Here is a 22,171-nt window from a genome sequence, read left to right on the forward strand (position 1 = left end):
TTAGGGACCGGGGTGACACAACTGAACAAGTTGGAGGACCTAAACGAGTGATTTGCAAGTTTAGGGACCGGAATAACACAATCGAACAAGTTTGAGGAACTGAACGGTCGATTTGCGAGTTTAGAGACCAGGATGACACAACGGTACAAGTTTAGGGACCGGTGATGGACTTTACTCTTTAAATTATATATTTGAAAGCTATGTGTTTTGCTTATCCGTTTAAGAACGGTTTCGCTCAATTGGTAAATAAATAGTTGATGGTTCTTCTATATAGTTTACCTGCAGGTCAATCAGAAATAAGCACAAGTTAACAGAACTAAGTATTAAATGGTTCCCGTGCATAATATGTTTTTTCCCAAATTAATTCTGATGATCCCCTATATGATGTGAAACAATGTCTATCAACTTTACGTTTTAGTTAGCGAATAATGCATATTTACTGCTCTCTTGACAATTTGGTTTATGCTGCTTGCTCTTATTTGGGAGTTTGATTTCACGCCATTTATGGTTCTGATCGTTACAATTTCTGAATGATGGTATATGATATCCTTGTTCCCTCCATACCTACTATATCTCATAATACTTCAGTACTAAGTAGTTCATTTTCTTGATTTTCACTCCAACCATTTTCCACCACAAACAGGTACCATAATGACTATATCTAAGCATCGAGTAAAGCCTTCTCCAATACCTGACAGCTGGAAGTTGGCTGAAAATTTTACAACTGCAGTTGTCCTTGGTGGATAGTTGGCAAAGATGCATGTTATATTCTTCAGAGCTGCATACAAGTCCAACTTTTTCACCTGTAAGAAGCACAAAAATGGTAAGAAATGCTTCCCTGTTATTGATTCTTATATTTGCATTGAAACTTAATGTTCAATTGTCTTTCAGAGGATCTTTCACATCGAAAGCCTTCAGAAGATAGCCCAAGACAACTACCAAAAGCTTGCATCTGTTGTACATCTTAAATTTAGCAACATCAGGCAAGCTCTTAGCTTTGTTACATGGTCTTGCAGCTGGTCATATACAGCAAATTTCCTCACTGATTTTCGCATGGTCCCCTGCATTGGCCTCGTTTCTAGCTGACCAGACCACCCACAAGAAGGAACCTATTTGGTTCTGCTTTTCCTCTGGGAGACAACAGATAAAAGCCAACACTCTTCCCTGAGATGAGGGGCAACAATGCTAGATGGATGTCTTCCAAAAATAGATTTTGCTAGCAGTCTAGCAGCAGTTAATAGCTATACTTCCTTCTTAATAAACCCTGTTATGTATATAAGTTTCTATGATCAATTAGTTTACTCATTTCAAGTTTGGGGTTTGGTCATTCAATTAGAGAACAACTATGTTAACAAGTGTGTAATTATTTATAAACTGTTTGTGATTATGCTATTAACCTTTGTGGTCATATTTTTAATTAGTATGGCACATCGAATGCTTTTGTTATTGACCAGCTGAATAATGTTTATAGGTTTTCATGAACAATTAATTACATAAAATTTGTCCGTTTGAAGTTTGGTGTCACTTTAATAACACACTCAATTATGTACTATCTATCTTTTGAAAAATTTCGTTTTAATTAAGTGGAGTAAAGGATGGCCACCCAATCCATAATAGCAACTAATTCGCGTTTAAAGAAATTTGTGCATGTTTGCTTGCGATTAAAAGATCCTGGAACTACATTGTCTCATATCACACTTAATTGTATGCAAAATGACCATAGGGCATGCATACACGTTCTCTAGTAATTACCAGGCTGTCATTGCTTTGGTAGCTCTTCCTCATCAAACCACCTTGGGGGATCATATCCATGACCACCTGTTTGTTTATTGTAAAAGAAATTTAATAAATATGATATGATGCAGGTGCAGACTGCGACTGTCGAAGAAATCAAAAGAACTATGAACCAACGAAAAAACCTACATACCAAGAGGATTACAGCGGCATAGACGCCAAGCTGTCAAGATTGTACCCTTTGCAACACCGTATTTTTTGTATGCTTGCATAGAGTACTCACTGCAAGTTGGCACATAACGGCAGCTTGAGGGTAGTAAGGGTGATATTTCTCCTGTTCACATAAAGGAGAGCAAGCTATAGAGATATAGTTGATATCAAAAGGCAAGGGCGCAAGGCCAATGATTGCTGCACATAAATACAAGGGTTTAAGATGAAAACAGCAAGAATGAACTCACTTTTGTAAAATTTTAGCATGGATAGTGCCACGTTGACTCCCAAGTCATTGACTTCCTCTTCTTAAAATCACAAAAACACAAAATGCACTCGTATCGATCAGTTCTATAGTTTTACTCAGAAAAAAAACACAAGTTTGTCTTCCATTAAAATAAAGCCCAATCTGCAATCTCCTAATCCCATAATGAATTGCTTAGACTTAGTCCTTTACTTACGTACGAGATGCATGGATTGGGAAATTTGTGCCATAATATTCCATAGCAGGCTATGTACATTTTCCTAAACTGAGTTCTGTGATGACTCATTATGAACTTATGCAGCACATTTTGTAGACATTATGCACAGCCATTCGCAGTGTGTGAAAGTTCAAAACTTACACACACTCTTGTACCTTGAAAGTAAATGTGGTGTGCAATGCTTAGCCTAGAAAGGACATAAATACTTCTACTTATTTTTTTAAAAAAAAAAAGAAGAAAAGAGTTGAAATAGTAGTCCCTAGTGTAAGATACATCAAAAGTTTATAACCACCTCAAGATCTGAGCCTGGGTACAAGAAATTTCACTCCAGAATAAAAAACTGTAAAATAGGGCATTTGCAATGCCACCGGTTTTTTCAATATTGCAAGGATGCCACTCGAATGACAGTTCTAGTGGCATTTTTGCAATTTTCTAGTGGCAGTTTTGCAATAACGATTTAAAGTAGTGGCAAATTTGCATTTGCCCCTAAAATAAAACATTTGACCGCTTCTACAACTTGCCAATCTACAGTTACCATTAGACTAACCTTCATCAGCAGCGCAGTAGACTCGCATCGTTAGGATCCTTCTCTTGTTCTGGTAGGGAACACCGAAGGAAACTATAAATGAAAAACCAAGAAAAATAAAGAGGGGCGAGAACTCCAGTCAGTTGATGTAAGGAATGCAGGAAACTTCAATAACACAAACAGAGAGGGCGGAGGACAAAAAAGATGAGGCGTAATGATGAAAGAACACACAAAGTTGTTTTAACACAATGAAATTATATGGCACTAGAGAGATCATCAACTACAATTTCCTACATCGAACTAGCCAGATTACATACATATATATAAGCAGGTCAGCAACGTCCCAATTAATGTTTACAGGCATCTATTGCAGCTGACGGATTATTAGTGTTGCTTCACAAACTAAACTTATAAACCAAATTAATCAGCAACGTGCATGTGTGTGCATACTGCTAAACACAATTGGCCAATAAGCTCAAAGACGAGTATACAGGGGTAGTCCGGTAGATTAGATAACAATTACAGTAGCTCACTGAATTGTTCTTCCCATCATCTTGCACATGCTAATTCCATTGTCAGTTGGTTAAATATGGAGTAGTTCGATAGCTAATTAGACAAGATGGATATCACTAGATCGAAGACCAAGTCATCATACATATGAATGCGTTGGCTGGCTCGCCGAATGGATGGATGGATCGAGTTTAATCTCTACTTGTTCAGAAATCAGAAGAACAGAAATCAGAAGAATGCACAGCTGCTTTGTGGATTGGCCTGCTGCTGTGTCTAGCCACCTCCCGCCTCCCTTTGCTGCGCCGCCTCCCCGTGCTGCCCCATATCTCGCCGGACCCTACGCGGCGGTCGCGGCCGCGACTAGCGCCTCAGCTATACCACAAGCCCTAGCCCATGGCGGCTGCATTCGGCGCCACACGCTGTGACGCAGTGCACCACGCAGCTTAGACAGTTCGAACGAGCGAGAGGATGCAGTGGGAGGAGGAGACTCACGTACGTGTGCTTCCGGCGAGAGGCGGCGCAGCCGCAATAGGCGGGAGAAGGGCGGAGACGGCCATGCCGACGGCGGCGCGGCGGCGCGAGATGTCCGCCTCCGGTGGTTTCCTTTTTTTCTCTCTGATTTTTTTTTTCACGAGAGGAGTAACTGAGCTGGATAGGGCTTTGTTTGGGCTCAGTGCAGTATTTGTTTTCCTTGGAACTGGGCTGGGCAAGAGCTTAGGCCTCCTTCTATGCTTGTCCACCTCATACAAAAGATAGAAAAAAAGTCTACCTCTCTAAGATTGTCTCATAGCATATTGTTTATAATATTTTGGGTTCCACAATTCCTCTCACATTTTCTTTAGGAGCTTAGCTCTTGAAGAAGAGATAATGCATTCTCTCTCCTTATCTTTTTTCTCTTCCACATCATATAAAAGCTGATGTGGAGATTTATGAGCTAGCTGACTCACCCTTGTTAGAGGAGGCCTTATGGCCCAACCTTTCGAAACATGATACTACATGAAAAAAAGATATTCTGATTTACATGAAGTGCCTTGTGATACTGTTAGACTCATATTTGAAAATGCTTTTTACATAAAGTTGGTTCGTAGTTCTTGATATATACTAATATATTGTTTTAAAAAATTAATAGTTAAAGCTTTATATCGATGAGTTAAGAACTCGCTGCACGCATTATTTTTTTTTCTTTTAGAGAGGTAGTACCAGTGTTCTATGCCACTAGCTAGCATGCACGTCACAATTAAGCAAAGGCTGAACATGCAAAAGGTTTTATTTATGTCATGGGTAGAATCGGTTTCTAGCTGCTTAGGGCAAGCACTACGGTGGTGTTTGGATTTAGCGACTAAACTTTAACCCCTGTCACATAGAATGTTTGGACACTAATTTGGAGTATTAAGCACAGACTAATTACAAAACTAATTACATAAATGAAAGCTAATTCGAGAAACAAATTTTTTAAGCCTAAGTAATCCATAATTAGCACATGTTTACTGTAGCATCACATAAGTAATCATGGATTAATTAGACTCAATAGATGCGTCTCGCGAATTAGTCAAGGGTTATCAAATGGGTTTTGTCATTAGTCTACGTTTAATACTTCTATGTAGTGTCTCAACATCCAATGTAACAGGGACTAAAATTTAGCACCTGGATCCAAACAGGGCCTATAATGCTACATATTTTGCCCCTAAAAGTACCACATTGGATTGAGTGATGAGATGGAGGAGAGAAGTGAGGAGAGAGATGATGAGCCACCCCTAAGAGCAAGTACAATAGTAGGCTATAAGCCAGCTATAAACATATTTTAAAGAGATAAAGGAAGAGAGAGAAGAGAAGCGGGCTACAGATCTGTAGCCAGCTGCAGCACGGACTCCAAGACGTAATGTGTGTATGACAGGTGGGACCAAGTATTAATAGCGTAGTAAACAACTATTGTATGAATTGGCTATTACATTGGTATAAATGATTTGGAGCTAGTAGCGAGCTGTAGTATTAAACTTGCTCTAAATCAAGAGGCAACCTCCACACAAAATTCAAGACTGGTGTGAGAGTATTAGAGATATTGGTGTTTGTGTACTATATGTAACATATTGTATGAATTGCCTCTTAATTTAATAGTGAATGATATAGATAAATTTAGAGGTGGTAGTCACATCTACCATAACACTTATCCTTACTTAGTTCATGACCTCCTAGAAGGTGATCTCAACTACCTCTACCTTGTTTTCGCTTAGAGCAAGTACAATAGCAGGCTATAAGCCAGCTATAACCACATATCGAGAAGAAAAGGGAAGAGAAAAGAAAGCAGGCTACATATTTATAGCCAGCTGCAACACGGACTTCAACACGTCGTGTGTGGATGAGAGGTAGGTCCGGGTATTAACGGTATAGTATATTTTTATAGATAACTATTATATAAATGGGCTATTATATGAATGGCTATTAGATTAGCTATTGATAATTCGGAGCTAATATTTAGCTATACTATTAAACTTGCTCTTATTCCCACAAAAGAAACCCTTGTAGTAATAAGTGATGATCCACGGTGCCATGTGCAGCTACTATAGCTAGGAGGCTTAAAGTGCAATCTAGGATTAATTAAGTTAAATGAAGTCGTACTGCATCTCACAAGGCACTTTTTGACTTTGACTGAATATTAGTTGGTGGAATTACAGTCTCTCATCAGGTTTGCTTCAGATTCTAAATGCAGCCGGTAAGAATTCAGCTGACGAGAATATCGAAAAGTTAGGAAAATCACCTTCTTTATTTTTAGGATTCTGCAATTTCAATTTCTTAAAATCTATTTATTATATACTAAAAATCCATTAAGCTTATTATAGACGCTCTTAAATTGACATGTGACACTCTACAACCGCTCATAGGCCACTATATGGTACTCCCTCCGTCCCACTATGAAACTGTTTCATAGTTCTAGGATGGGTCTAATCTCATCCTAGGTTGCAATATATTGGGACGGAGGGAGTAATATCTAATCTTACCGTCGATTTTCACTTAAATTACCAATATTTTAGACCATTAGATTAGATCTATTATTAAAAAAAAGTAATATCTTTCTCATGTACTATTCGTTATACATGACAAATATATAACTGTTGGTCATGAAAGAAAAAAGTACTCCGTACAATTGAAACATGAAATATGCATGACAAATATATAATTGTATGTTTTTTTCCTTTGCTGAATAGTTTTAACAACAAACGAACAATCAAGTAACATGCGTAATAAACTACTCATGATATGTTTTCTTATAGTTGGAAAATTCTAACATGTTAGGCATAATTGATAGAGGTATTGTCATATGCCACACTGACATGGGCTATAAGTATACTAACATGAATTAGTTATTGTGAATAAGTTTGAAAAAAAATGCATTCGTATCTCATGTCATTTTGAACAATATGTATTAAACCAGACATTAAACTATAGATATTTTTGAAAATATAAATAATAATATAGTACTTTGGACATTATCGTGGTAGTATTTATAAAAATGATTTTGTCATGGTTACATATAAATCCCCCTATTGTTTTGGGATAAAATTTGACTCCTCGAATTTATGTGACGGAGGGAGTATAAGTAATATAAGTTTATCTTTATTAGATGAAGTAGTCTATTAGCTACATTTTAATGGAAAATATCTTTCATTGATATATCATAAAATTCATTAAGTCATCTATAGCATATAAGAAAAAAATGTTACTAACAGTTTGGAAACTTATATTCCAAAAAAGAATCACACATAGTACAAGTATATATGAATCAACTCCATTATCATAAATTTAAGGTTGTATGATTTCAAGTAATTTTAGGATAGAATTTATATGTTACAAGGTGTTGATGCGAAAAACATGAGGCCTGGAAGATCTGCTTAACTTCAGTGCAGGTCCAAAAAATCTTGCTTTTAGGTTCGTGAGCGTACTAGTCGATTTAATCCTGCAATCAACAAGAAATAAAGACAGAAAAATAGCAGTTAAATCCATAAACGATAGCCGATCAGCTAGCTGCCAATGACGTATCATTTATCTTTGAGCCGATGTCATATATGAATCGATCAAACTAAATCTATTCGATCGGCTGTAGATATCAATGGTATATAATACTTTTATCGATATATACTTAAATCAAGTGATTGGGATAGATCGGTCGCCATGCCGAGACAGTATAAATCACTTAGATCGAAATATATATTAACAAGAAGATTATAAATATTTATAGCATAGCCGATCAGATAGATCTAGCATGTATCGGTTAATACTCCGATACCACTCTATATTAAGATATTAAAGCAAGTAAAATATATCAAACAGAAGCCTAATATACTTTGTTGTAGTAAGATCTTAACATAAAGGGCAGATCTAGCATATCAATTAAGCATGTAAGATATAAAGCTAAATCAGGTATGATCGGCTGAAACCCCGACACTACCTTAATCAGCAACCAAAAGCAGGCTAGAGATTGAGATTCTAAGCACGACTTAATAGATCAAACTTAACTGATGCAACATTAAGTATGAAAAGAAGAACAATATCTAGACAATCAAGCAGTTGGATGTTTCATAGAGTGGTGGATATCCTATATAATCTAAGTCAATGTTGGTATTTAACCTAATCGGCTGCCTTCCCACAATAGATGTTAGCCGACTGAGGGTTAAATAACAATATTGCCGGAGATTATATAAAATATATGATAACTTGACGAATTACATAAACAATATTAGAGTATCATAAAGATGGAAGCACTAATCCCGAGAACGCAAGCCGCCATAACAAGTTTTACCTCTAGTTGAAGATCGAAACCGATGCAGCTCAACTCGAAAGCAAGAACTCGTTGAAACAAAACGAAAGTAAAGGGTGGCGATGCGCCGAGATTGTATTGAACGTGTGTTAGATTGATTACATGGGGCTCGGGGTCTATTTATACTCGAGATTACAAAATATGTCCATGTTGGACACGACTCTTATCTCTAACAAACTCTAAGATACCATAAGTCTTTGCGGCAGACTTTTGTCCAAACTTATCTTTAAGGAAATTACATAAAATATCCTAATTAATAGATACAATTGCCTTTTCAGGACTCAATCCATGCATGGCAATCCATATGAAGCACTTTAACTTAACCCGATGTCGTGTAACAAGTCATATTGTCGGAATCGGCTAACCTTGTCCGACTCGCACTCTGCCGATCCTGATCGCGGCCGATTCGGACTTTAGCCGATTCTTGCTCTGTTTTCGGAACGATCTCCTTCTTGGATTCCGCTTCGGTTTTACCTTCACCTCCGATACTTGAATTACTAAATTTGGTTGTTAACACAAGGGTAATTAGAAGAAAATTATAACCAATATCCAAAACCAAAACATGTTTCAAATGAAGTCAGAATATTTCAAGAATACCATCGTAACATGAACATTAATAATGAAAATTAAAGCAATATTAAACAAGGTGCTCAGGCATATGCATGGCCTATCTTCTTAGCTTAAAAGAAAAACTGGATAATTGTAAGAGAAGTTGTAGCCTGCAGCTACTGGAAACTCTTCTAAACAATTTCTTCGTGTGCCATAGGGACCTAGACACCAGATATGACAATGGAAAATGACTTGCATGTCCTAATTATGGCCCCTTAACCATTTCTACATATTCCTTTGAAATGCAGGCATTTTACATGATTTTTATTAATTATTTTTAATTCCCATAAAAAAATTCTTCGTCGTTCCGAAAGGTGGAACCTTTCCATGCAGAACTCAGCGTGCTTTTACTGTACACGGTAGGCTGTAGCTGGGACTGAAAGTAGCCGTTGGATGCTCCTACTCCTGCTACCGTGCCGTTACGGCATACGTGGCCACGCGCGGTCCACGGATAGATTATAGCCGTTGGATGGAGATACAATACAATTGTCGTTGCCGTGTACCGCTCACGCATTGTAAAGAGGCCCACGTGTAATAGACAGCGGGTGGTAAATAATTAATTACCACATCTTAAAAGTGGCATGGAGTTAAATGTCTCATATGCATCGGTAATGCACGACAAAGGTGGTGTTCTTTTTTCTTGAAAATGAAGATTAAGTTTTTTTACTCAAAACGATGTGGTATTAACGTATGATTAATTGAGTTTTAATTATTACAAACTTAAAAAGTAGATTAATATGATATTTTAGAGTAACTTTCATATAAAGTTTTCGCACGAAACGCAACATTTAGTAGTTTGAAAAACGTGCCACGAAAATTTTAATCTTCATTCAATTCTTGTCGTAGAAAAGAACGGGGCCAAAGTCTTTGCGCAGGCACTGGCATTGCACGATCCGTTTTTGATTGCGAGGATCGCTTTGTCGAGGGTCACACTGCCCAGAGGGTGATAGTATCGTGAATACGCACGTACAAACGATTAATTACATGCCTTCTCTGGTGGCATGCTATTTAATTCTTGATTTCTCTCCCCGTAAATAAAAAAAAAGAATTCTTGATTTCTCCCTTGCCCTCTCTCCCTCAATCCAAAAGACGTGGCTAGAGTTACGCCCGGTGCTCAACTGATAAGGCTTGGCTTTGAACGGTCTCGGCTATAGCTTCCTTGATGATCTAGCGGTGATCGGTCATGTTTAACGATGGCTGGTCCGGTACTAGTCCGGTACTAGCCTTCTGTTTGTGTTTGGCTATATGTAGATGTTGTCGGTGTGTGGAAAATTTTTTTCTTTCCTGGCTATTGCATTTCAAGGCATTAGCTTTGTAATTTTTTTTCTACTCTATTCAATGAATCATCTTGTTGATCATTAAAAAAAGTTCATGATTTGTTTCATCCAAATGATTACATGCGCGTTTCCATCTGGTGTCGTATCCCTTATTCAGGGTTGGTCGGGAAAATTCCGTGCCCCTTTCCGAAATCCCTTCTTTCCATAAAGTTAAGGCCAAAAACTCAAACCTCATGCTTCCACGTCATCATCAAATTGTGAACCATTGGATGAATGCATTAGATCGCTTCTCAGACGTTGGATGAAATACAGCATAGAGCCTAACCCATCAGTCACTAGGTGAGTCTCTTCGCCTCCTCAGTGCCAAATGCAACCCACATGAACACATTGGCCCATGCATCTCCACAGTGAGTCTCTTTGCCTCCTCATGCCAAATGCGGCCCACATGAACACATTGGTCCATCTCCACACACATCTATATGTATTCAGCCCGTCAATCTGTATAAAAGAGCTTTATGGCTGAACGCCTCTTTAGTTGACATGTGCTACCTAAATTATTTACAAATTTTGGATAGGGCTGTTGAAAAGAATTTCTCCAAGAAAGCTATTTGTTTCTTCCGTTTCTTCTTGAGATTGTACCTCCAATCTAACAAATTGATGTTAACCAAGTCCCGCAGCAATGCGCGGGGCATCCTCTAGTTGTAAAGAGGGCCGAGGCCAAAATTTATGCTAGAACAATACTCCCTCATTCCCAAATTGATCATATAAGAGAATTCAACATTCACCCCGTTCCTATTTTAACACTTTAATAGCACCCAAAGTTCACCTTGTTCCCATTTTTAACACTTCCGTCAATTCTCGGTTATTTTTCGTCCGCCTTAATCGCTATTGACCCAGCCACGTACACTATATGATGTTTCTACCCCTCACAAGTACAAGTAGGATGCATGATAATGAGGGGTAGAAACGTCATATTATGTGCGTGGCTGGGTAAATAGCGATCAAGGTGTACGGAAAAGATCGAGAATTAACGGAAGTGTTAAAAATGGGAATGTGGTGAATTTTGGGTAATATTAAAGTGAACCGGTATCTTTCGGTGCTATAAAACAAAAAAATGTGAACTTTTGATACTATATAACCAATTTTGCCTAAATATTAGTGGTAGGGGTGGTGCGGCATATTGGATACCACCACCACTAAGACTGAGTTCTTTCCCCAACTTTCGCAACTCACCTCTTTTGTTTTCTGTGAACACGCTTTTCAAACTGCTAAATGGTGTGTTTTTTTAAAAAAGTTTCTATATGTTAGTTGCTTTAGAAAAATCATATTAATCTATTTTTTAAAAAATAATAAGTACTTAATTAATCATAAGAAAATGCATTGCTCCATTTTACTTGCACAGGAGATGAGTTCTCAACATCACCTCCCGAACACAGCCTAACATTTTAAATATGTAGTGAAGTCTTTAAAAATATCTAGGTTAAAAAATGGTCATATGATATTTATCTCCGTCATCAGAGTAAAACTTTTATACTCATATAGTTGAATATGAATTTGGGAGTAAAAAGTTATTCACGGTGACTTTATAGGCGTTTAATAAATATTGTCTGCAATATATTTGTTCTAGAATAAGTTTATTTTTAAAGTAATCATTGCATTAGAGTTTGTGAAAGTAGAAGAAATTGTGTTGGACAAAGATAAAGTGAGAAATAATTATATTGTGATTCGATAAGGTATGAGTGTTTTTTTTATTGGGACGTGTGGGATGTGTGAAAAACGAAAATTTTTTGGGACAGATGTAATACTACTAGTGGGTTGTTCAATTCGTTGAAATGACGAAACTTGAATGCTTTACACTAGCTCGTCGATGAAACGGCTGTACGCTAAAATCACGGCAAATAAGATTTGGAAACGAGTTTGGATGGGAAGAGAGACATATGGCATGGCTTTCTTCCCCAATCCAAAAAAAGTTCCAAACTCAACAAACCGGGAAACAAAACGAAACAAAAGGGGTACAGTACACCCTGCTGCCCACGCCGCAGACACCTTTCCCTCCCCCCTTCTTCTCCACCTCACCTCAAACCCCCCCTAGGCCCTAGCTCCCCCACCATTCCCAACCTCCTCCCCTTCCTCGCCACCACCACCATTGCCATGGGATTCCCCTGTCTCACGCGCCCCTAGCGCCCCCCCCTCGCGCAGCGTGCCGCCATAGCCATGGAACAACCCGCTGCTGCCCAGCCATCATCATCAGCAGCGTCGGGAGCAGGAGCAGGAGCAGCGGGCCCGGTTCTTGGCAAGGTCGCGGGGCAGGAGGGTGCCTCCACCTCCGCCGCCGCGGCGGTAGCTGCTCGTCGGGGTGAGGGTGACTGCCGCGGGGAGGAGGAGGTGCCGCTGCGGGTGCGGCTCGGGAGGGCCGCGAGGAGGCGGGCTGGGCCCTGCACGCCGTCGCCGTCGTGGAAGCTGGAGGGGGAGGAGGTGGAGGTGGCGGCGGGGGAACTGGCTCCGGTGCACCCGGCGGTGGCGCCCGCCAGGCGGAGCTCCGCGTCGGCTTCCGCCTCGGCGCGGCAGCTGGGAGCCAGCCTGTGGGAGATCCACGACGTCATGCGGGAGGGGCGCGGCGGCGGGTCGCGGAGGCGCAGGAGCGGGAGGCCGCTCGCCTCCGCCGGCGGCGAGCTGCATCAGGTGAGGGGTTAATTAATAGGTGTCTTCCTTCGAACTAGCCCAAAACCTCCTCCTCATGTGGCAAAAGTAACATCAACTGAATTGTAATTCGTTGGCCCGCAGCAACAAGAGGAAGGAGACTGATTACTGCTAGTAGTAGATGATTTATTTACTTAAACATAGCAAATGGATGCACTAGCACTGATGAAATGTAGCCCAAAACCAAGACATTTGCAGCGCTCGATTTACTGTCTTTCCATGTTTTTGCCTGTTTCCTGGTGTGATGTTCTGCTTTTTGTTTGTTTCGACTGTTTCTTCCATTAGTAGTGGGCATTTTTTTTTGATAGTAGAGCTTGGTCGTCTTCACTAAATTGATTTTATTAATGCCGCTACTGTTCTCAACTCTCAATCCAGCATTTGCTTGCTGGCTAGTATGAACTATGGATCTGTTCTATCTGTTATTCTATCAGTACAATTTGCACTGTCAGTGCTTGAGAGTTGAGTAAAAATTGTTGCTTATTGATTGGACGGGGTTACAAGTTTTTATTAAAAGTAAACACAACCTTTCTTGAAGGTTTCGAACTGCTAACTTTGCAACCAATCTTCTGACTTGTAATGTTGTCTCAGTACTCATCTTTTGTGCTTTGAAGAATACATCAGGGTTTTACACTTTGTTCCTTGGAATTGGAAAAAAGGTGAATCCTTTTGCTTTGCAATGTACTAACTGACCAACATGCTAGTTCTTCAGTTTGCGGAATGTTCCTAGGGAGTGTGTTTGGCATGTCATGGAATGTGAGCTATTTACAACTCGTGTAATCCACATTAGGCATCATTTACGTTAAGCTGCCTTTACATGATGTTAGCTCTGTCTGTGTGCATGTTCTCCTTTCTACAATGTTTGCACACATGTTCTGTATATTAACTTTTGACCTCATATGTGGTGTTGAGATGTAATATTCAAGCATACAGCTGTTAACAATATATCAGACATATTTAAACTTTGAAGAGATTTATCTAGCAAATGCACAAAAGGTGTTTTACCATTTCCCATAGTCTTGATTGCTGAATATAATTATTGCACCATATATAGTAACACGATTATTTTATTTTGTATTTGTTCTATGCTAAATATTTTTTCGTTACATTCAACCTCAGAATTCAGGTGGCTTTGGTAGGCATATTGCAGATTCATCAACGAATCATCAGAAGTTAAATCAAGCAAGGAATTGTACAGCACAACCTTTTTCTCCTGGAAGTTACAGAAGCTCAGTTGGGGTATGTTTGTATATATTCTTATCTGCTGTGATCCATATTCTTATCTGCTGTGATCCTCTTGGCTGCTTTAATATTTTGGTTTGTGGGCATATAACAAAATCTTATGGTACTATATGGTAATGTGTGTTAGTAGGGGTAAGATTTTCTATCTTGTGATTCTGTTGCGTTTTTCATTACACATGTTTGTGTCTGATGGAGAAGTTTTGGGAGTGTAACAGTATGCTTTATCAAGACAAGTCATTGAGTAGCCTAGCAGTCTAGCTAATGCTTCTCGACTAAAAATAATCATGAATGATTGATAGTAATTAAATAATACATTTGTGCATCGTTTTGTCTGCTCATTCTTTATTTAGATAAACAGAAGTATGAATTTATTTGCTAGGAAAAAGAAAGAACAATGAAGTCAGTCCCATAGTATTTTGCCTGCTGTCTATTGTAGATAACTTGAAACTTCTCTATATTTCTTGATGCAACTAAATATGTTTCCCAGATGTAACAACCAGCACAACAAGCACATTCTCAAAAGAATGTTTCTTTTTTCTTGTATTTTACAGGATTCCAGTATAAATCAAGCGATCAGTCCAGCTCGCTCTTTGGATATCAAGGGTAGATTCAGGGGGGCTGATTATAACCTTAAGACATCAACAGAACTCTTGAAGGTTCTAAATCGAATCTGGAGCCTGGAAGAACAACATACAGCTGATATGTCAGCGATTAATGGACTAAAATTGGAATTACAGCATGCACAGGAACACATTCAAGAACTTAAGTGTGAGAGAAGAGGATATCGCCATGATGTTGCTTCACTGGTGAGGCAACTCTCTGAGGACAAACTTGTCCGGAAAAATAAAGACAAAGAGAAGATTGCAGCAGACATTCATTCCCTGCAAGATGAACTGGAGGATGAGAGACGCCTTAGGAGACATTCTGAAGACCTCCACAGGAAGTTTGGCAAGGAGTTATCTGAGATAAAATCAGCATTTGTCAAGGCAGTTAAGGACCTTGAGAAAGAGAAGAAAACAAAGAACCTGTTAGAGGACCTTTGTGACCAATTCGCAATGGGAATCCGAGACTATGAAGAGGAAGTCAGGGCATTGAAACAAAGGCATGTAAATTACGAATACCAGTTTGATAAATCAGTGCTTCATGTATCAGAAGCATGGCTTGATGAGAGAATGCAAATGCAAAATACTGATGTCAAGGAAGACTCACTGAAGAAATCAACAATTACAGAGAGGCTAAGAAGTGAAATCGAGGCTTTTCTTCTTGCCAAAAGATCGGTTAGCTTTAAGAATAATGACAACTACATGCATGATAGTAGGCCAAATGCTCGGTTACGTCGGCAATCTCTTGAGTCTGTCCATTTTAATGGAGCCACTAGTGCTCCCCAGCTAGCTGAAGATGATGATGATGATTCTGTTGCTAGTGATTTGCATTGCTTTGAGCTCAACATGCATGGAAGTAGCATTCAGATGCATGACCATACAGGGCCTCGCAGAAGCTACACAGGCAACATGGATGCACCTAAGAGAAGAACAGAATACTCGCATAGTGTAGTTGGTGAGAGTTCACATATGTCTGACGTGCAAATTTATTCACAGTGTAACAAAGCAAGGTCCAGTAGCAGCAGACCATGGCATGCCACTAGAACTCAAGAAATCGACTCACAGGCCAGCGCTAGAACTGTTCCAGCAGACGAGCAGAATGAGATCCCTTGCCCCCATATTTCTCAAGGATATCACAATGGCACAACATCGAAGAACAACCTGGGGGCTCATGCCGACTGTCTGGGGCAGGAATCCCTTGATCATTACTCGCGAGCTAGTCTATTTTGTGATGGAACTACTTCGGGGGATTTATGCAATCCACACAGTCCATCGCGACAGCTTGATTATCCGTCCGCATCATTGGGCCATGACATAGGTGAATGCTCAACAGGGCTTCTAGTAGGCATGAAGGAGAACACCCTGAAGGCAAAACTGCTTCAAGCAAGGCTTGAGGGGCGGCATGCCCGGTTGAAGGCGTCAGGAGGTTCGGTAACCAGCAGGAGAAAATGAGAGTGCTGCTGCCAATCTGTTGTAATTTCTGCTACTCGACGCCCACTCAGCAAAGCAAAGGTGTAATATAAGATGGCTCATGTAGCTGCAGCATTTTCTCCCGTCGTGTTGATTTTTGGTTCACAGCCCAAACCAGCCATCAAGTTGTGGCGTCGCCAGAGATTGTGGCGAGAGAAATAATCGCCACAGCTGTGGCGGAAATAAGCATGCAAATGAACTAGCAAAAAGTGTGGCTGCCACAACTCACGTATTAACCAAACATCAGTCAAACTGTCGTGGCAGCCGCATGTTTGGCGAGGCAATGTGTGGCAGGGATCCAAACACCCCCTCAGTAACAACCATGTACATTGCAAGCTGCACAGTGTGTTGAAATCTTAGTTGCATCTGTGTGAGCTCGTTTGTAAATCTGGACGGCTAGTTATCCAGGACGGTAGAGTTCAAGAACTCGACTTCCTCAGAAGGATTTTGTTTCTGCCATTTGTATATTTATTATCTGATCTTGCATGGACCATGGCAAGGGGCGGGTTGATTTGATGCATCAACTGATATCTCTTCGTGCCCCTGATGTGATTAATGATTCGTCGACTAATTTTTTCGCTTACGCTTATACTTATAAGTTAAATTTAAATTTTCTACTGAATTTTGATCTTTTCTTTTTTTTTATCGTAGTTTATTTTATAGGATTTTCTTTGAAGTTGCTAAAAATATATGTATATAAAAGTTTTATTCATAAATAATCTTTTATTTGTTAATAAGCGGTTCGGATAGGTATATGAATGAACGAAACAATAGGTTGGATAAGTACAACATATGTGAACCGGAATTGAATTGGATTGCAGCTGCAACGTTACACACTTGCAGAACAGAATTCGTGATTACCAGAATGTCTCTGAACCCTTGGTATGTAGGCTGTGTTTATCCATAGGTGAAAAGTTTTGGTGTGTCACATCGGATATACGGATACCCATTTGAAATATTAAACATAGACTAATAACAAAATAAATTACAAATTTCGCTTGTAAACTATGAGATGAATTTATTAAACCTAATTAATATATCATTAGCAAATGTTTACTGTAGCATCACATTGTCGATCATGGAGCAATTAGCCTTAAAAGTTTCGTCTCGCAATTTTACATGCAATCTGTGTAATTAGTTTTTTTTTCTGCCTCGCAAGGTGAAAAATTTTGCGTATGCATGAACTTTCCAGCATCCTTCATGCTATTTGCACGTGAATTTCATGTAAACTGGCTGCAGTAGGTTGGTTTGCCGAAGCATGCAGATTGCTCAGCTACTATTATATAATATATATCAAAAGTTGTAGCACAAGAAAAACGCTGCAACTCTCAGAACGGCAATTAATTAAGCGAAATGAGCCAACCACAGAACGGGTCGTGTTTCATAGAGAAAGCAGCAGCAGCTCCTCCTCCGTGTTTTCCATCCTCGCGGTCAGAGCTTGACCGAGCCATCGTGATACAAACATCGTAACGTTTGATTTCATAAGTCTTCATGGTTGCCTTATCGTCTGAATCTAAAACTTAAGTTGTCCAAGTAAATTGAGTTTGTTTAATATCAAATGTACGTAATTTTGAATCGCAAAAATAAAAATAAAAATAAAAATGAGTATATATATTTATCTCATTGTTTCGTCCAGAACTAATTATAAGCTTTAACACTTGTTAACAATCAAAACCTAATTTATGAGTAATTTTTATATATGTATTTTTAGTGACTTAGATCTAATGCTGAAAAATAAACTACGACAAAACAAAGCATCAAAAGAAACTCTAAAATTAAGTTCTATAATTAAAATTTTGCCTGAAACTCATAAGCTAAGAAGTGAATGATAGAGCTGTATAATTGATCCATACAATTATATAATAAGATAAAACAATAGTACTACTAGGAGGCCTCACTAGTGCCGTTGACCCCTTCTGACTAGCTGGTGAGCCAAGTGGCGTGCTGGGGCGGCAGTGGCGGAGGCGGTGCAGATCGGGCACTGTTGAGTGGAGGTTGCAAGAGGGGGTGTCGGGGGGAGGAAGATGGAAGGGGTTTTAGGGTTTGATTATCCTTCATGAATCTTTAAACAATCGGATGGTCTAAAATATACAAGATGTCTACGGGGGATTTTCTTGTCAAATGATACCTATATAGTCCCTATTTATAATACTACATCCATTCCCATCCTAAGTAGCAACATTTTGGGACGGATTAAGTACACACCTTCCTCCGTCGTAACCATGTATAGTAAGCACGGTTTCCACACTGGCACACTATACAATTTTCACGTAACCGGCAACATTTTTTCACCGTCCATTTCTTGTTTTACCTCCAGACCTTGATGAGCAGAGTAATTAAGCAAAATGGGCTAGCCACAGAATGGGTCGTGTTTGTAGTTTCGCAGAGAAAGCAGCGGCACTTCCGTGTTTTAGCGAGTTGTCGTGATACGAACTTTGCAACGCTTGTTTTCAGGAGTTTTCATGGTCACCGTATAGTTTGAATCTAAAATTTGTCCAAGTAAATGTGTTTTGTAATGTCAAATGTACACCACTTCAAATACATTAAGTTGAGTATCTCATCGTTCTGTCAACAGTTGATTCCTACAAGTCGTAGCACTGATTGACGACTTAAAATTTAATATTGTAAAATAAACTATGATAAAAATTTAAAATCAACTCTCAAAATTAAGTTTTAAAATTAAAATTTTAGTTATGACTTATAAGCTGAAGAATAAATAGTGAAGTTGTATAGTCAAACGATAAAGTTATACATAAGATAAGATGAAATGATAATATCTATTATAAAATGGGATTTCTCTACGTAATTGTAACATGCAACTAAATTTGGATTATATCTATATACCTATATAGTTGGAACCAAAAGCTTGATATGTATTGAGCAACATCATCTAGAACTAGAAAATAGTAGCATTTGGATCCCTTTCATGCTTTGATCTTGACCATCCATTTGTCATATGCATTTACAACACACTAAGTGTAGTTATAGCTATAAAGCTCCATGTGCATTTGATATGCCCTAGCCCCCGTCACATGAACACACAAGACAATCATGTGACTAAGTTGCTAATGAGAGCCAATCCGTTACACCATTTCAAGGACTGATAACATGTAGCCGCGCAAAGAAACTACAACAAGAAGTGAACTCGCTCCTAGCTGAAACATATTTCAATATTGACGAGAATTATATACTACCTAAATCAAGTACTTTGCTATTACTTAGGTTTACACATGCAAAAGACTCGCTGGGCATTGACGACGAGCTAGAATATCAAAATGATGATGGGTTACGTAAAGACGACGACCATTTACGTCATGCTGATTTTGGAGCACACTGTCTCCAAACATTTGCTCCAACTTCCAAGGGATGTGTGACCCATCCAGTCAACTTTCTCCATGCTTAATATATATGGTTGGAAATATAATCAATTATAGTTTCACCTCCAATAAACGGTTCGTCATTTCAACTTCCCAATAAGGAGTAATGGACAAATCATTGAGGACTGCTAAGAAGCCAAACAAACGCGAGAGTCTTCTTGGGAATTCACTTATTGTGACCTTTGAGCTAACCTATGTCCAGTAAACTCCCAAGACCTTTCATTCTCATCTATGAGGGTTGTTCCTAGTATAAATATCTCCTATGCTTTATCATTTGGAAGACTTTTAACAATGAGAATATGAACCCCCTTTGTTTAGCTGCGTGCTCACAAATTCGGAGAGAGATCTCTACCCCTTTGCTCTTGTGATTTCCTTGTGGGATTACAGAAGCGGCATTCGACGCCCTCCAATTGGTGCTCCTGGTCCCTTTGAGGATTTTTCCTTGATTAATTCCAGGTTGTGTTGGTTGGTAACTTAGAGTGTGGTTAGACGAACCCTCAATTCAGGTTGTCGTAATAGAGACGGTGGTTGGCTTCAAGTATGATTGTTAGGTTGCACTGTTATCTTGGCTTCTTGTAGCTAGTTATCTTGAGTTCTTGATCCTACGTTGTGAAGATCGGAACAACACCCCTACTTGGGTCGTACCAGCATTGAACCATGACACCTAGAAAACTAATAACCATTAGACCCCTCTCATATTTGATACATAAGCATCCAAGCGTCATATAGAATTGCAATTTCACATCAACTGCTGTAGAATAAATATTGTTCATTTAGATATTTCGAGTACACGATTTATATATTGTTTCCTTCAAGTTTCCTTTGAGTATTTCTAAATTTCTTGTTGCAAGGCGCAGGTATCCAAGTTTTTAAGATGGCTAGACTACAACGAACAAAAGGATGTAACATACTTTGATGTATGGTATTTTTTGTATTTATAATTTCTTTTATAAAGACAAACGGTTAAAATTTAAACATGGATAGCGTGAATTGACGAGTGCTGGAAAACAAATGGAGTATATATTGGAGTCATAAATAGTTGTCTTTCTATTAGATTACCTACTCTATTCTAGAAAATCAACTTCTGAATTTAAATATGAGCATAGCCAATAAAAGTTCCATGCGCATTGAACCATGACACCTAGAAAACTAATAGCCATTGGATCCCTCTTATATTTGATACATAAGCATCCAAGCGTCATATAGAATTGTAATTTCACATTAACTACTATAGAACAAATATTGTCCATTTAGATATTACGAATACACGATTTACATATTGTTTCCTTTAATTTTTCTTTGAAGTATTTCTAAATTTCCCGCTGCAGTGCGTGCGATATCCGCTAGTATGTATAATACATACACACCTTTCTCCGCCGTAACCGTGTATAGTAAGCATGGTTTCCATGTTGGCACACTGCAATTTTCACGCAATCGGCAATGTTTTTTCACCGCCCATTTCTTGTTTTACCCCCCATGACCAAGATGAGCAGAGTAATTAAGCGAAATGGGACAACCACAGAATGGATTGTGTTTGTAGTTTTATAGAGAAAACAACAACACTTCCATGTTTTCCATCCTCAGGGTCGCAGTTAGAGCTTAATCGAGTCATCGTGATATGAAGTTCGTAACATCGCGTTTGTTTTCAGGAGTCTTCATAGTCACCGTCGCGGTTAGAGCTTAACCGAGTCGTCGTGATACAAAGTTCGTAACATGGCGTTTGTTTTCAGGAGTCTTCATGGTCACTGTTCGTATAGTTTGAATCTAAATGTTGTCTGAGTAAATTGTGTTTTGTAATGTCAAATGTACACAGCTTTAAATGTATTAAGTTGAGTATATCATTGTTCTGTCAATGGTTGATTATAAACTGTAGCAATGATTGACGACTAAAAATTTAATTTTGTAAAATAAACTATGATAAAAAACATGAAAGTCAACTCTTAAAATTATGTTTTAAAGTTAAAATTTTAGAGCCGAAGAACAAACGGTGAAGTTGTGTCGTGGATCGATGAAGTTATACAAATTTTAATGTGCAAGTAATTTAGATTATATATTTACGATACATAGACACCTTCCTCCGCCGTAACCTTGTATAGTAAGCTTTCCACACCGGTACATTGCAATTTTCACGCAAATGGTGACGTTTTTTCACCGCCCATTTCCTATATATTTTACCCCCACGACCACGATGAGTAGAGTAATAAGCGAAATGGGCCAACAACAGAATGGATCGTGTTTGTAGTTTCACAGAGAAAGCAGTAGCACTTCCGTGTTTTCCATCCTCACGGTCATGGTCACAGCTTAATCTAGTCGTTATGATACAAACTTCCTAACGTGACGTTTGTTTTTTTAGCATTCATGATTACCGTATAATCTGAATATAAACGTTTTTGGAATAAATTGTGTTTTGTAATGTGAAATATACACCGCTTCAAATAGATTAAGTTGAGTGTATACAGAGTATCTCATTGTTTTGTTAACGGGTCATTATAAGCCGTAGCACTAATTGATGACTTAAAATTTAATATTGTATAATAAACTATGATAAATAAAACGTAAAAACTAACTCAAAAATTAAATTTTTTGTTATAACTTATAAGTTGATGAAGCTTAATAACAAAA

At 38.7% G+C, this 22,171-nt stretch overlaps 2 protein-coding genes across 7 annotated transcripts; one reads left to right on the forward strand and one right to left on the reverse strand.

The window, feature by feature from the left end:
• Window positions 1-454: 454 nt before the first annotated feature.
• Window positions 455-4,116, reverse strand: LOC4328936 (UPF0161 protein At3g09310). Of its 5 annotated transcripts, none has more exons than XM_015768227.3 (6): window positions 3,959-4,116; window positions 2,974-3,045; window positions 2,193-2,249; window positions 1,928-2,068; window positions 1,753-1,818; window positions 455-803 (listed from the first exon to the last, which is right to left on the reverse strand). In XM_015768227.3, the coding sequence occupies exons 1-5, from the start codon at window positions 4,017-4,019 to the stop codon at window positions 1,760-1,762; spliced, it is 390 nt and encodes a 129-aa protein (XP_015623713.1). In that variant the 5' UTR covers window positions 4,020-4,116; the 3' UTR covers window positions 455-803; window positions 1,753-1,759. The 5 variants fall into 5 exon arrangements, with proteins under 5 accessions (XP_015623713.1, XP_015623712.1, XP_066163208.1 ...); XM_015768226.3 differs by having other exon boundaries at window positions 2,193-2,252; XM_066307111.1 differs by having other exon boundaries at window positions 3,955-4,116.
• Window positions 4,117-12,270: 8,154 nt separating this feature from the next.
• Window positions 12,271-16,696, forward strand: LOC4328937 (uncharacterized protein At5g41620). 2 transcript variants are annotated; one of them, XR_010739633.1, is made up of 4 exons: window positions 12,271-12,843; window positions 13,978-14,097; window positions 14,652-16,272; window positions 16,487-16,696. XR_010739633.1 is itself a non-coding variant. In XM_015767669.3 (3 exons), exons 1-3 carry the CDS (start codon window positions 12,376-12,378, stop codon window positions 16,152-16,154), a joined length of 2,091 nt encoding a protein of 696 aa, XP_015623155.1. In that variant the 5' UTR covers window positions 12,271-12,375; the 3' UTR covers window positions 16,155-16,696. The 2 variants fall into 2 exon arrangements, 1 of the variants encoding a protein (XP_015623155.1); XM_015767669.3 differs by having other exon boundaries at window positions 14,652-16,696.
• Window positions 16,697-22,171: the final 5,475 nt, after the last annotated feature.

The sequence above is a fragment of the Oryza sativa genome, chromosome 2 (genome assembly GCF_034140825.1).
Source record: "Oryza sativa Japonica Group chromosome 2, ASM3414082v1".
Taxonomy (NCBI): domain Eukaryota; kingdom Viridiplantae; phylum Streptophyta; class Magnoliopsida; order Poales; family Poaceae; genus Oryza; species Oryza sativa.

Bases quoted from the DNA above. Each gene is read 5' to 3' on its own strand.
- LOC4328937 (XM_015767669.3), top strand. From the start codon at position 12,376: ATGGAACAACCCGCTGCTGCCCAGCCATCATCATCAGCAGCGTCGGGA. The intron at 12,844-13,977 runs GTGAGGGGTTAA...ATTCAACCTCAG, and splicing joins CCGGCGGCGAGCTGCATCAG to AATTCAGGTGGCTTTGGTAG. The intron at 14,098-14,651 runs GTATGTTTGTAT...TGTATTTTACAG, and splicing joins GTTACAGAAGCTCAGTTGGG to GATTCCAGTATAAATCAAGC.
- LOC4328936 (XM_015768226.3), bottom strand. From the start codon at position 4,019: ATGGCCGTCTCCGCCCTTCTCCCGCCTATTGCGGCTGCGCCGCCTCTC. The intron at 2,069-2,192 runs GTGAGTTCATTC...TTATGTGAACAG, and splicing joins CATGCTAAAATTTTACAAAA to GAGAAATATCACCCTTACTA. The intron at 1,819-1,927 runs GTATGTAGGTTT...ATAAACAAACAG, and splicing joins ATGCCGCTGTAATCCTCTTG to GTGGTCATGGATATGATCCC.